Source organism: Chlorocebus sabaeus, chromosome 9 (assembly GCF_047675955.1).
Source record: "Chlorocebus sabaeus isolate Y175 chromosome 9, mChlSab1.0.hap1, whole genome shotgun sequence".
Lineage (NCBI taxonomy): Eukaryota > Metazoa > Chordata > Mammalia > Primates > Cercopithecidae > Chlorocebus > Chlorocebus sabaeus.
In genome coordinates this window covers 11,156,098-11,171,902 of record NC_132912.1, presented here as the reverse complement: position 1 = coordinate 11,171,902, position 15,805 = coordinate 11,156,098, and the positions used below count along the sequence as shown (strand labels likewise).

Sequence of the window (15,805 nt, the reverse complement as noted above, 5' to 3'; positions counted from 1 at the left end):
TTATACTCTCAAGGTGGCTCATGTGAGGTGTTTGGCTGAATACAGAGTCACAGTTCCTCCCACTGTGTCTACAGGCCTGTTACTTTACCTCTCTCTTGGGCTCAGTTTTTCCATCTTTGAAATGGGAATAACAACTACCATTAACTCTTGTATATCTGAGGATTAAATTGTACAAGATAAAAGTAACCAGTTAGTGTAGTGCTAGGTATACAGTAGATTGTTAATAAATTTCATTTTTACTCCTTATTTCTATTATAACACCCCCACCCCATCTTTGTTAAAACCTACAATGGGCAGTTGGAAAGGAAAAGAGAAGGCCAATCCTGACTCGATTGTTCTTTTAGTACTGAGGTTTTCACTGATACTTCTAAGGCCTGTAGCCAGACCCAGAGGGAAGAGGGAGGTTATCGTTTCTGGAGAGCAGGCACCAAACATCCTGAGGCTTGGAATGAGGTCTCCATTCCTTTTTATCAAATCGGTTTTCAAAAACAAGGTCAACATGAGTTTTCATTTACAGACATGATACCTTAAAGGCATCTCTGAATGAGCAGGTCAGCCTTCTCATCGAGCCCAGAGGAGAGCTGGACTCTCAGCCCAGGTTGTTCACAAAGCAAGGCATGAGCAACATCGCACGGCCTGTTGTCCTGGTGGGACTGAGATGGAGAGTCCTACTGGAAGGATGAAAAGCAACTCATCAATTTCCACATAAAGGCACAACTGTGCCCAAGCTAGTCAGTTCACAGACCTGCTAGAAGCACGTGATGCTGCCAGTAAGCTTCAACACAGAGTTTTCTACTGATTGCAGCTGCAGGCCTTCTGAAGAAGGGGATGAAAACAGCCATGCATATCGAAGGTGTAACAGCATCATAACTTGAAACCTCAAGCTCTTCCTTTCCATAACAACCAACTTTGTGGAACTAAATAGTCTTGCAGGGAAACTCTAGTTTTTATCTTTTTCTGAGGGCATGCTGCCAATCCTGCTCCCTAAACTCTAGTGATGCATCACGATCCTAAACAGCCAATCATGGGCGGGTCAACCTGGAATGGGCTAAAGTAGCAGGAGTTCAATCTGCCCTCGTAATACATGTCACTCAGGGCTGGTGTCGCCCTCTCTCCACAGATGCCATTTCCTATTAACTTTGATGGTCTTGACATACAAGAAAATGTGCTGGATTGGTCACACAGAAGAAAGCTGTGTGTGTGTGGGGGGCGGGGAGATCAACACACCTGTACATGATAATTGCTGACGACATTCCATGAAGCAGAATGGTGTGTTTGGGAACAAAGTGTACCTCATTGAAAATCAGGGTTAACCAGCAACATCTCTGAGTTGAATGGAGGTTCCGACACACACACACACACACACACACACACACACACACACACACACACCTTCCATCTTAGTCCGATCTCTATGAATAGGTGCCATCTAATCAGAAAGGTGCTTCAGCTCTAGGACACTTCGTTTCAATTCTGAATGGGCTACAACATTAAAACCGCATGCATCCTGTCCCTCCTTGGACACTCTCTCTCCAATGTCAGCCAAGAAGTCAAATGCTACGAATTTTAATCCTCTCCAAACCACTGCCTCGTCTTTCCTACCAAACAAAAGTCACTGTTAGTTCAGAAAAAGACTCCTATATCCAGTAACAATTACAGAAGCATTCAATAGTTTTACGAATCAGGAATGCTCCCCACCCCAGATTCCCCAGGAATTATCAAAATATGCAAAGAAATTCAGTGAAGGCTAATAAAGGTGACCCGAAAAGGCATTATTGCCACTGAATGGACTTGTGATCCTTACTGTTCCAGGAAGTACAGATCAATGCCATGAAGAAGATGATGCCACAAAACAAACTGCATTCTGTTAACGACTGTTACAGAAATCTCTATACAAAGAAATCTAAGTGGGATATTTCTAATACCCACTAATTACTCACTACCATGATGACAAAATCAAGGTATGCTTTTCGTCTACGAATTTTGACACCTTAAATACAGAATGATCATCCCCACATAACACTCTTCCTTGTGCATTTTACTTTCTTTCCATCAACCTGTGTGTTTCCATGGCTGTGCTCAATGAACTTTTTATCAGCCACGTTTTCACCTAATTAACCCCCCTGATTACAATAATTAGTATTGATTCACTCTTTGAATGACTTCCTCGGTCTTCTAGCACAATCTACATTTGCTACAAAGTTCTAGATATGAATATTAATCAAATGCTCGCGTTTGTTTTTCAGCCCCAAAAGGAGATTTTTGCAACTGTATACCCTCTTATTTTTAAAAAAGCAAAACTGTCGGGTTTCATTTTAACAAATCAAGGAATATTCATACACAGGGGTTAGAGATCTCAGTACACATCTATATGAATATTCCCAAAGCTTATGGCAGAAGGGCTTAGGGTGCAATATTTACTTTCTATGGAAAGAAGTCATTTTCCCAGTTCGAATCTTTTGCTATTCATTTTTCTGCATGTCTGGGCTTAGAATTAAAATTTCCTTCAACATTTGTTGAAGTCACTACCTTGGGGAATTATTACATGTAGAGGCTTATGGAAGGATACAGATTACGTATCCTGTTCCTGTTGTGGAAATAGATGTAGACAAGTTTGCCAGCTTTGGGCAACCTCACACCATCCCCATCAGGTGAAAGGAAAAGGCATACGTATGTCGGATGCTGGAATGGGGGCAGCCTCCAAATTCTGGGAGCTGGTAATAATCCAGCCACCGGAAAAGCAAACAAAGTGAGAAGAGAGTTCCCTATTTCCTGGACCTAACTGTGACTACCCAGGAATTACAGTGACTAGATCACAGACAAATAATTGGTAATTTAGTCAAAAATGCAACGTGGGGGTTTCCAAGTCGTTTCTTTAAGCAGGCCACGGACAAGCAGCTAGGGAGCACAGAAGGCTACTCTCCTCCCAACCCACACAAAATTGACTTGCAACCTTTGTTTTGGATTAAACATTTCCCATGGAAGCAGAATCTGAGTGTGCCGGAAACAGTGTGCCAGCTTCAGATATAAAGCTTCACCAATTACCTTTTATGAGCTCATCTTGAAAGCAGTTATTGGTATACCTGATGGAATGAGCAGTTCGAATCTCATTGCAAGTAAGACAACATCACAAGCATGCATTTAAAATCCACTCTATTCATAACCGATAATTTTAAAAAATATTACTATGCTGCACATACGTTTTGAGTGTCCCTACTCTGAAAATATTGTCCATAGAAAAATCTCTACTTCAGAAGGCAATTCTCTTTATCCGGTAACATTTGTTTTAATAATTCTGTATTAAAATTTTTTAAAACATTTCAACTTAAATTGAAAAGATTGAAATTCATGTCCAAATTCTAAAAAATAGCTCATGTTTCATAACTGTTTTCCTAAGTAATACATCTTGTTTCTTATTTACTGAGAACATCACTAATTTAAACCAAAATATAATCCAATAGGGAATATTTACAACTAAAGTTTTAAAAATTACCCTTTAAAATGATTTCCCCTCTGTTTTTTAAAATGAGGTCCTTAAACTCTCTCTATAAATGTACTAATATATTCTGATATATTGCTGTGGCACAAACAACTAATTAAGCAACACATTAGAATGTTAGATAAGATATATGCTTCACAGAAATCAACCTTAGTAAAATGGTTTTCATGTAAATCAATTATAATTCACTACTGTAGGGTCAATTCTTTTATTTCTTATGTGGCAATATAAATGGTTTCATTATTTGAGAAGTTTGAAACAGATTTTTCCATTTTCTCTGTCGAAAGCTTCACTGTTCTTACCTTAGAAACCAATGCTTATCTGGTAAAATGAAAGATATTTGAAGATGTGAGAAATGTTTGCCCTGCATAGAAAGGCATTTTATGAGGACATAAGCATAAATCAAAAATCAATATATTCCACAGAGAACTTGAACTTCACAACTTAATAGGCTATGTAATAATAGTTTGTGACCAAAATTGTAAGGGCAAAAGTTCTCACTTGTCCTTGAATTTCTAAATTGTTTATGTACATAGATGCCAAAGGGAGAAGCAGAGACTAAAAACTGTAATTTATGTAAACATCAAAAATATTCCTCTTAACTCTTTTTCATGCTATGTTTCATAAGTTCACCAAATGAGCAAATTAAAAATCCCCAAGCTTTAAATACCACAGAAGCAGGTCTGATCACAAGGCATTTGCCAGACTGATAATGGTATTACAAGCATTCTCAATCAATAAGTTTTCTTTCAGTAGTTAACAGAGAGGTAAGCAATAAATCTCTAACTTAATCCAACCAACATAGCAGCAGAATGCAAAAAGCTCTATGAACGGTAGATACTAAATTTTTTAAAAGCACAAAACCACAAACAAGCAGTTGCAAAAGCTCTTCATTCTGATAGTCTATACAAACAAGATTATAGGAGATAAAAAGGGTGTTGAAAAAGAAAAAAATAAAGCCCCAGACATGCATGAAGCTAGTTTGACAGCTCCATTGTTCAACCGGTCCCATTGTCAGACCCAAAGATGTATTCAGTGCTACAATGTCTGCTAGCAAATAAACAAAAGACTACATTTTTCAAAGCAGGACGCCAATTCTATCATAATTCTCCCTCTGCTTCCCAAAAGGTCAGTGGTGCCTCCTTCCTGGTATGTGATAGAACCCCCAACACAGAGGCAGGAAACAAATATTTGCTTTCAATACATGGGGACCCAGGACGCCATGCATGAAAGAGGTCTCCAAACGGGTACACATTTTGGCAAACAGGATAAAGTGATCCAAACCTGGTAACACACGAGGACTATTTAGGTAGGCTAAGTCCAGATTAGAGCGGTATTTGGAACGCAAGTCTAATATGGAGTCTCCTCAGCTCCTTTTTCGGTGATTATTCCATGCAGAGTGCATAAAAATGAAAGAGGCTTAGACATTGCAAAGGAAAAGATGAACCAAGAGCCAGATTCAGAGCCCTTAAAATTATCCACTGGCCACTCACAAATAGCACTGAGCAAATACATGATATGCTTTCAAAAGGCAACTAGTACAAATAGAACTCACGGCAGTCCTCCGCCTTTCTCTCGCTGGCTCTCTCTTTCTCCCAATCTCTGGGTCTCGATTTCATCTCCCTCTCTCTCTTTAGATTCTTTTTCCCCCCTTCTCTTCTAAGGTAAGGAAGCTACTTGATTCAGAGCATAATTATTGTCTCTGCCAGCTCTAGAAACTAGAAAAGCGTGCATTAAAAACAAAGGACACAACAACATACCTTAAAAGCAGCTCTTCATTTCTCATAGTAACAGCGGATTTGGGACAGCGCATGCTTCTATACTGATAGTCTCAACAAAAGCCAGTTCAGAAGTACGCTCAAACATCAATGCCACAGTCGCTGCTCACTAACGCGCCCTCTCCTCCCTCTCTCTCTCTCTCTCCCTCTCTCTCTCTCTCTCTCTCTCTCTCTCTTCCCACTCTCTTCCCTAGTCAAATGCTGAATAGTAGAGCAAAGGGGCTCCTGCCGATTCACTAAGTAGAAATAATCCTCTCTGACAAGTTATGTTGTCTATGCATATTATTACACTAATACACTCTGCTGCCTATAGGGGTCTTGTCTGCATTCACTCAAGCCTGGCTGGTGTTAGTTCTCCTAGTTACCATCTTTAAAAATTGGAAAACAAAAACAAAAACAAAAACAAAAATACCAAGGAACTCATTTACCTTTTTCTTATACATTTAATAGCAAAATCAATTTCCCAGTTGCCTTCTGCTATCAAAACTACAAGCAAGCATCGCAGATGACTAACCACAGATTGGGACGGGTCAGTGTGCTAAAAAGGATTTTTGCCTCTCTTTTCTGGGACACTGCATTCACAGTTGGATTCATCTGCTCCTCTTGTCTTGTCCTCAGGAAGAGTGACAAGGTTAAGACCCTTAGCCCCACCCTGGGTCATAGATGCATAGGATAGAGATCGAGGATTTGGAAATATTTTAACTCCGTGCACACCAGAGTTCTCATAAATCAGAGCGTCATTCACCTGGAGGAGGGTATCTAAAGAAGGCAGGCGATGCAAAGATTGTTTGGTGGCACTGGAGTCCTCATCAACACAGGAACATCATCTGCAAAAGACCAATGAGTTGCTCTTTTCTAAAATAAGAAAAATCTGCTTCCCTACCAGGCTTCGCATGTACAGTTAACCAGGGAAATACACATTGTACTTCTGTTTATTGGAATTAGAAAAATTCTATGCAGATTAGCCAAGTAAAATAACAAGTTAAACACATACACACACACACACAGGAAAGAAGAGATGCTAAGGACTGAGCAATCCGTCATCAAAAGTGCAAGCTAAGGCACCGTTCCAGGAGGTGTGTGCTGACCTGAAGCCAAGAATGCGCTCAGCTTGGATGGAACAACATAGAACAGCCTCAAACAGACGTGGGTCACTGAATCCTGGTCCCACTCCCATTCTCCATCAGTACCAACATGCACCTCAGTATAATCTGGACTCCAAGCATCAGTGGGGAGAATAACAGAGGAGGAAAGGAATGGTGGACTCTGTTCCCCACCTATTTGAAGATCTGGAACACACTCCAATTTCTTGCTAAGTCTCTGACCTCTGAACTTGGTCTTGATCCACAGCTAGAAAAATGAACATGTTCTCTGGGCAGGGGGAGATGAAGGTTTTTAAATCTCCACTGCACAGCAATCTTGCATGATGTATCAGCTGGACTATGGCAAGTAAGAGAAGGATAGCACTCACCATCCCTATTTCTAGAGGGCAACAAGAAGGCGTGATGAGTCACTTGACAAAAATCAGATCATGAAATGAGAGCCTTGTCCCTAAAACAACCCCATTTTTTTTGTACATATTCTTGCTTCATTCTAACATATGAAAGTTACAGTGAATATATAAAAATGAACAACCTTGCCAGCAAATGATATCATATAAAATCTAAGATGTTCTTTTGAAGTAAGAAAAGCATCATGTAAATGAGCCTGGAACCAGAGAGATCTTAGGGAGAAAGAGTTTGAGCCCATTCGCCTTGTGACTTGTGCTCGGCGCTGGGGCAGAAGTCTCTTTTCCCCTCTGTGGCTCTCTTTACTCCAGCGGTTAAATGGGGGCAACAAATGCTAATTTATTTTAAAGCATGTGAAGAGCCTGTAGTGAAACTGGGTGTCCAAATATTAATAAAAGTGGGATAACTGGACTGATACCAGTCACGGGTTTTGTCCAGTAGAGAAAAATAAAAATACACTGCTCAGACACGAAGCCCTTTTCTGCATATTTTCATACAGTTTATAATCGGGGCTAAACTATAAGGCAAGCACTAACACACAACAGTAATGCAGTTGCTTATCCAAAGGTAAATTCTTAGCATTGGAAGCCCATGTTGTAATATATGGGGCTGTTCCTACAGTGAAATAAATTGTGGATCCATGGTAGTAAGGACTGGAACTGCACCAAGCCATTAAATATTTTGTACTCTCTCCACTTCCTTTTTAGTCTACGGATGTAAATAACGAGAACGCTATTGAGGTGGAGTTGAGTACCTGTCTAAATGCCACTAAGATGACAGATTGAGGGCTTTACATCCACCATGTGCTAAACCTGGGTTATGAAGATGAGTAAATAGAAAGAAAGGACGTGGTTTATACCATGTACACAGTATATAGTAAGTCTTTGGCCTTCCCAACTCCACATTAAGTTAATCTTTGCACTTCGTAACGCACCCAATAGAATATTTTCCCCTATCTGGTAATTAATACATATTTGTTAAATAAAGGATTGAATTTATTTTTAACCACTGGAAATGTGAGAACTATTTTATTTTCAAAAAAATTTTAAATGCCATTTCATTAACAACTATGTGAAAAAAAATTAACCTCGATGTTTTGTATTCTAATTCAGGCACTGGTCAGCATAGATGACTACACTGAGATATTCCTTTCATGCTATTATGTTTTACATTTCAAGACCTTTTCACATTTAGCAATTCATTTAATCCCCACGACAGCATAGTGGGCAGGCAGAGCTGGTTCCTTAACCCCCTTAGCTGCAGAAATTCAAGTGTAGGAAGTGACTGGAGTGACTTACCCAGAGAAGATGCAATAATGACAGAGCTTAGGAGCTCATTCTACCGACTGCCGGGCCTGCGCCTTTCTAGGGCACCACATGCAACTCAGTGCCCCCACTGTGCACAGAGATCCAAATATGCACCCCAGCAAAGCAGAGTTTTTAAGGAGTGCTTAGTGTAATGAATCTTACACTTCCCTAATGTGATACTAATAACCTTAGAGGATAGTGATACGGTTTGGCTTTGTGTCCTCACCCAAATTTCATCTTGAATTGTAGCTCCCAAAATTCCCACGTGTTGTAGGAGGGACCCGGTGGGAGATAGCTGAATCATGCGGGCGGTTTCCTCCATACTGTTCTCGTGGTAGTGAATAAGTCTTATGGGATCTGTTGGTTTTATAAGGGAGTTCCTCTTTCACTTGGCTCTCATTTTCTCTCTTGCCTGTTGCCATGTAAGATGTGACTTTCACCTTCCGCCATGATTGTGAGTCCTGCCCAGCCATGTGGCACTGTGAGTCCATTAAACCTCTTTTTCTTTATAAATTCCCCAGTCTTGGATATGTCTTTATCAGCAGTGTGAAAACGGACTAATATAGATAGATAGTAAATTAATGAAAAATTGCGTAAGAGGTTCTGACTTGGATACTAGATCAAAGCAATTCCTTTCAAACTTTACTCCAAATGAAGGTTGAATTGAGCCTAGACAGACGAACAACTTTTGGGGGCAAATTAGTCATATTTTTTGAGATCATCTGCAGTAGGAGCCAATTTTTAACAATCCTGATTATTACTATATTTGGCTGGTAGGGAATTTTTTCTCCAAAAAAAAAAAAAAAAAAAAAAAAAGCAGTAATTAACAAAGAACAACAATAAGAAAATCTTAGATTGTTCTCATGCCCTCTATATCCAAAAAGATGTTTTTGCTATATAAATTACATTTTTAGCTAATAATGCAAACTTGATGAAGAAAAAAACTAGAAAAGTACTGCAATGTGAGAATATTGGCAGTGAGCTAAGAATCAGCCAGCTTCTTGGCCTTTCCAGATTTGAGCTTTCTAGAAAATTTTAAAAGGTGAAATTATAGGTGCATTTATTTCTGTTATAGGTAATTTCCAGAAGAAAGAGCTAAATTTCCAGATACAACTTAATGACTCTAAGTTTTTTCTGCTTTCTGTGCCTTCTCTTTGCATTTTGGCATCTACATTGCAAAAGTAATAGAAAGTATCATTTCAATGGAAGTGTTAATATGAAATATGCTAGAGCCTGACAGAACAGATTCCCTCTTTGATAAGAATGGGACAGCACACAAATCTAGCCTGCCTCTCAGATCCTAAAAGAACAATCCAGGAATGTGGAGGCACCGAGGACATTAAATCTATTTAGCTGCTAGTTTCAGATACTGAGAACTGCCAAGTTTAATTAAGAAACATCCCATATTGCTCTGGAAGATGGAAAGAATACACAGAAAATTTGTTAAGTAAATATGAAGCCATGATCAAGGTCTAAAAGAAATGGATTTTCAGTGTACCAAGTGTGTGATACATAGTAGGAGCTCAGTGAAGTTGATAAATACACATGCAAATGGATGAACGTTCTTCTATTCCGCTGATGTCACACTGAAGACACAAAGCTCCTCTGACCCCAATTTATCAACTTCAGAAGAAGGGTCTTTCTCTATGGGTGCAATAGAGGCAAAGCGGTGACATCTGCAAATAGTGGGGGAGCCCAGAGCAGTACTGGCGACAGAAGCCAGAAACTGATGGAATATGGTGCAATCCTTCTTTCAGATCCCAGTTCCCCGCTCTGCCTTGCGGGGGAAAAATACTTCCAAAGCATAAAAGACCCAAGTATCACAATTCACTGCCTGAAAAATAAAACTGACAGTGGGTTTAAAGTAAGACCCCAGGAGCATTGCTAAATAAAGGGTTTGATAGTATCTTGAGAACTTGTTCACATGAGTTGCTTTCACTTGAGCAACTCAAAAATGACCTGTCAGTCACACTGTGGAAGCAGGAGGTGGCCATCCCAGTGACAAATCCAAGGGCCCTAAATTCCAAATGGAAATTCCTTCCATAAAGACTCTTTGCTCATTTTCAAAATGGACCTGTTTGCCAGGATGAGCAGGGCACAGGAATGATTAACGAGCAAGACTAATTGTAAAGCCCCTGATCATGATAAAGTGACGTAGTTATCAATACATATGTATAAATAATAAACCATAAAGTACTTGGAATTCCAAGAAGCCACTTGAAAATAGATACTAGGTAAATTTAAGAGGTATTGTTCTAAAGAGTAATCATGACTCTCTGCTGTAAATGAAAGCAGACACCAAGAACTGGCTTCAGAGGACTATGTCTGTGTAGGTAAAGAAAGGTCCATCGAAGACAAGAAGAAAGGTAAAGATTTCCCATTAAAATAAGCTATCATGGATAGCATAGTTGATAAAAAACAAACAAACAAAAATTAGCTTTGGTTTGTGAAATCTTACAACTTAGCAGACAACATGTTCACAATGGAGCGGTCATTTTTGGCCTAATGTTTTGCCAAGCACCACTTTCAGGCAGGTGGGAAATCTTAAGAAGGCCACAGGTGAATATTAATCAGTTAGGCATTTAACATTTATGTGGAAAATGGACCAAGTTTATTCTTGCTATTTTTAGAGGAGGCAAAGGCACAAGCAACTCCCTTTCTTCCTGCTCAAAGTACCAGGTCAGATAAACTATGTAACTCGACCATTATACAGGCATCCAAACATGAATACGACCTTTGGTGCACTTGGTGATCTTCCTTTTCTAGTGGTTTTGATTCCAGGGAATCCTAAGAAGTAAATCGCACAAGCTTAATAAAGACCACGGTGGCGTGGATCAGCCTTCCTTCCTGGAAGGTGACACCAATATGGTGATTCATATGATCACATGACGGAAATGCAAGAGAAACCCAGATGGTCTGGGGAAGATGAGTTTGAAACTATCATAACACATCCACAGCTCTTTTTAATTTTTTAAACTTTTTCAGAGATAGTGTCTTGCTCTGTTGCCCAGGCTGGAGTGCAGTGGCACAATCATAGCTCCCTGCGGCGTTGAACTCCCGGGCTCAAGTGTTCCTCCCACCTCAGCCTCCCAAGTAGGTAGGACTACAAGTGCATGCTTCTACGCGCCACGCATAGCTCTCATATAATACTCAGGTGCTTTCAATGTTATCTTTCTTTCTATATCACCTTCTGAAATTAAGTTATTTACTTATTAACTTGTTCATTATCTGTTTCCTCCATGTGAACCTAAGTTCCATCAAAACAGGGAGTTTCTCCATTTTATCCCCACTTTAGAACAACGTGTGGTATGTGGTAGACACTTAGGAAACATTTGTTCAGAGGATGGATTTCTTCGTGAAGCATTCTTCTTGTGCGTTACCTAGTCTCGGTGGCTTGCAGCTATATCACACAATTTGTGAAATACCACACTCTATGAGGAGGAGTCATTAAGTTATTCAGCTAGAACGGAGAGAGACAAAAAGATTAGGAAGGGACTGTTCGTAACTTTAAGGATTTGATACATTCTTTGAGATGGAATGATAAACTTGATGTTTTCATAATTGTTTTTGAATTTTAAAGCACCATTTATATGGGTACATTGAAAATGAAATGATAAAACTGTATATTTCCTTCATTACTTTCCATAAATGCTAAAGTTTGGGAGTTCATAAACTGCAGGCAGGTCGAACTGGGCGTTGAAGATGAGATTGGAAGACGAGACTTTCAGAATTAAGGGCAATGGGAGCAGGAGGGAGATTTTTGTGGTGGCTTGGCAAAAGCAAGTGTCCTCGGGCAAGGAACAAGAATCAGAAGTCAGTGTAATTTTTACTTCATTCATTTTCAGGAGTAGGCCTACTTTTTGTATTTAATGCTTCAGTTGACTGTGCCACAGCCCCAGGAGCTGGTGTTACCTCATTTCTTCCCGGGTCAGCCTGTGCCCTGCTGACCTCCCACCTCACTGAGATCCCCCAGAGATCAACAGCAAGTTACTTTTATGAGTTCTATCCTCTGCCTGCTATTAAAAACAAATCACTGGAAGCTATTAAAGGCCCACACATTTCCTTAAATCAGCTCCTAATGAGATATAGCCTCACTTTTTAAAGTGCATTAAATTTTATTTTACATTGCAGTGGTAGAAAGTAAGCATTACTTTCACTTTCCTATTCCTTGTAAATATGACAAGCGCTCTAAGCACATAACTAAGTTATGAGCTCCAAAAGAAAGTCCCTGGCAGGTTTCTAGAGGCCAAAGGGACAGTGAAGACAAGGCAGAAAGTAGCCTAGGGCTGAGTGAGGAAGGACATTGCATTTTACACTGAAGACTCTGCCAATAGGAAGCCATGAAAGGTTTGAGGCTCTAGAAAGATAACTCAGCATTGTATTAGCCTGTTCTCACACTGCTGATGAAGACATACCTGAGATTAGGTACTTTATAAAGGAAAGAGGCTTAATTGACTCACAGTTTCACATGGCTGGGGAGGCCTCACAATCTCATGGTGGAAGGTGAATAAGGAGCAAAGTCACATCTTACATGGCGGCAGGCAAGAGAGCATGTGCAGAGGAACTCCCCTTTATAAAACCATCAGATCTCATGAGACTTAGTCACGGTCACAAGAACAGCATGAGAAAATCCAGCCCCCATGATTCAATTACCCACCACCAGGTCCCTCCCATGACATGTGGGGATTATTACAATTCAAGGTGAGATTTGGGTGGTGATACAGAGCCAAACCATATCAAGCATGAAGCATGGACTCAGAACTTGGAAGAATCTAGAGACAGGAAGGAAGGGCAGTGGGAAGACCACTGTACAAGTGAGAGACTATGAGGCCTGTGAGGGAGGTTCTTCTCTTCGTCAGCCACTGCCTACTTGTCCAGCTTGTGCAAGATGCATATAACATTTATGTGGAAGAGGGACCAAGTTTACTCTTGCAATATTTAGAAGCGGCAAAGGCACAAGCAACTCCCTTTCTTCTTGCTCAAAGTGCCAGGTCAGAGAAACTACGTAACTCAACCATTATCCAGGCATCCAAAATGTAAATGTGGTGTTTGGTACACTTGGGGATCTTCCTTTCCTGGTGGTTTTGATTCCAGGGAATCCTAAGAAGTAAATCACACAAGCTTAATAAAGACCATGGTGGCGTGGATCAGCCTTCCTTCCTGGAAGGTGACACCAACATGGTGATTCATATGATCACATGACGGAAATGCAAAAGAAACCCAGATGGTCTAGGGAAGATGAGTATGAAACTATCATAACACATCCACAGCTCTTTTTCATTTTTTAAACTTTTTCAGAGATGGGGTCTTGCTCTGTTGCCCAGGCTAGAGTGCAGTGGCACAAAGGCTTGCATCACTCAGCTATCAGAGCCATCCCGTAAATCTGCATTATCACCCACATGACACAAATGAGGAAATGCAAGGGCCTGGGAGATTAAGAACGGCTGAAGCTGACACATGCAGTACATGGAAGGGATGGGCATCACTATTCCATGTTGCCAGGCAGCAGCTGTAGAGAGCAGAGAGGGGCCAAAGCATATTTTAGCAGTCGAATCACAATGTGAACAACTGAGTGGGTGGAATGAAGAAAACCAAGGATTTGAAGATAATTCTGATGTTTCCAACATGGACAATTTGGCAAATGATGGTACTGTTGACCAAAGGCAACCAAAAAAGGTAAAACAGGGTCATTGGGGAAGATAAGTTACTCTGCTGAGAATATGCTGAGCTTGAGAAGCCTGTGGGCAGCACCTCCCAGGGGAGGAGGAAGTTAGAAATACTGCAGTGGAAGAGACCAGCCCAGAAGAAAGTTGAGGAAAAAACAAAAGGGGGGGATGTAGAGGAGGACTAGAACCCCAGGGCAAATCCAAACTTGACAGTGGGGACAAAGGAGGATGTTCCAGCAAAAGAGAAGACCAAATGCATTACAAAAGGGTTGAAACCTAGTTGGAGTGAGAAAATACACACATACAAAGTTATGAGTTATCTTGCCATTGATGAGATCATGAATTATTTATTTGGATGCTAAATGAAAAAAACAAGGCAGTACAAATAAGAGGCAGGAATATGCAGAAAGTTTCAGAAATCAGTTGGGAACTGGGGCAGTAACCCACGAAGGCAGCCTACTTTTAAAAGAAAGCAGGCTACTTCTGGGCCTGCACATGTCCTGAGAAAGGAGGCGAGGACAGAGGTAGACCTTAGAGGTCAGATAAAATCCTTGCCTTCACTGACTCTAGCCAAATCTTCAGCTCCTTGCCCTGATTTCTGAAATAGAATCATAAGTGCTCTGCTATTCATCACCATCTCCTCTAACATACAACTAAAAAAAATAACAGGGCTGTGGGACTGGGCTAGGAGCACTGCACTCCACTTTCTGAATAGACAAGCAAAGGAGCAGAACAAGCTCTTATGCTTCCAGTAGGCCAGTTGGGTCCAATATTTCCAGAAAAGCAACAGCACAAGTTGATTTTGAAGATGTCTTTGAATTTGGCAAGATAAGGACTCCAAAAAATTAGAAACTCTAGACTTGCATAAAATGTCCTGGGCCAATTGTTTTATACTTTAAACTTTTTTAGTAAAAAGTATGATATACTTATAGGAAAGTTCACATAAGTGTTTAGCTCATGGAATATTCACAGACTGAACATATCCATGCAATTAGCACCCAGATCAAAAGAGCCTTATGTTCATTTTTAATTCCAGAACCAATGCATAATTTGATGAACATAAATATATAGAAACTAGAATGCCCATGAGTTTACATTGTCAGAGACACAACGAGAATCCGTTGATCAACACTTTCTCTAGAAGCACTTACTTCCTCACATTTCTACTACGTTAGTTGAGGCCATCAGACCTCTTAAGGAATCTCCCTGTCCCTAGTCTCTCTGGCTCTGATCCATGCTACACATTTCAGCCAGAGTTATTTAATACTGAAATATGGTCATAGTTGTTTCCTGTTTAGAACACTTTGAAGGTGTCCCCTGCCCTAAGATGAAGTCCAACCCATGAGACCCACCTATGTCTCCAACTCATCTCTCAGGTATGCTCACCTGGCACACCTGAACTTCTTCCAGTTCCTCAAATACACAATTTCTCTTGTGTCTGTGCTTTCATTCGTGCTGTTTTCTACTAATGCAAAACTCTCCAGTGATCCCCACCCTATGACTGGGTTTATTTCCGTGTATCCTTCAGGGCTGAGCTTAAATATCAAAGCACCAAGCATAAAAATAGGCGCTCAAAAATACTGGCTGGCTGAATATATGATTAATTCAATGACATCATCTCAGGAGAAAAGGAGATACAAAGATGTCATAATATGGTCCCAGTTTCAAAAAATAAAAATAAAAAAAACTGACGAGCTACGTGAGCCGCACATTTCTTTTTCTGAAGGACTACAGTGTTAGTTATCTAAAGTTGAATTCCTCTAAGGAGGATTCAAAAGAGGCACGGGGCATGGCTCCTGCCCTCAAGGAGCTTATAACCAAGTTAGAAAGACACAGCTTAATTTGGGAAACAAAGAAGAATGCAGTGTCTACTGCTGTGGGATTTTATGGGCCACAAGAGCTCCAAGGAAGGGCAGGTGCTAAGAGTGTGCTGGAGTCACCAGGGAGACTTTTGCAGAGAGACAAGACTTGGGAGACTCTTGAAGGGTGTGCCTTCACTGGGGTAGGACATGGAGGGAAAGTGTGAGATAGCCCTGCAGAGAAGACT

The 15,805-nt window shown here is 40.5% G+C and overlaps 1 protein-coding gene across 13 annotated transcripts in view; it reads right to left on the bottom strand.

Annotated features, from left to right (window-relative positions):
* The window catches only part of CELF2 (CUGBP Elav-like family member 2), an 866,615-nt gene that overhangs the window by 324,868 nt on the left and 525,942 nt on the right, over positions 1 to 15,805 (bottom strand). For 4 of the 13 annotated variants that reach the window (XM_008002239.3, XM_008002238.3, XM_008002240.3 and 1 more), the window contains exon 1: positions 5,260 to 5,389. The exons of 3 other annotated variants lie outside the window; for them this stretch is intronic. In XM_008002239.3, coding sequence (XP_008000430.1) covers positions 5,260 to 5,312 — 53 coding nt within the window. In that variant the 5' untranslated portion in view covers positions 5,313 to 5,389. 6 more of the 13 variants (XM_073018715.1, XM_073018716.1, XM_037983462.2 and 3 more) reach the window with 4 other exon arrangements.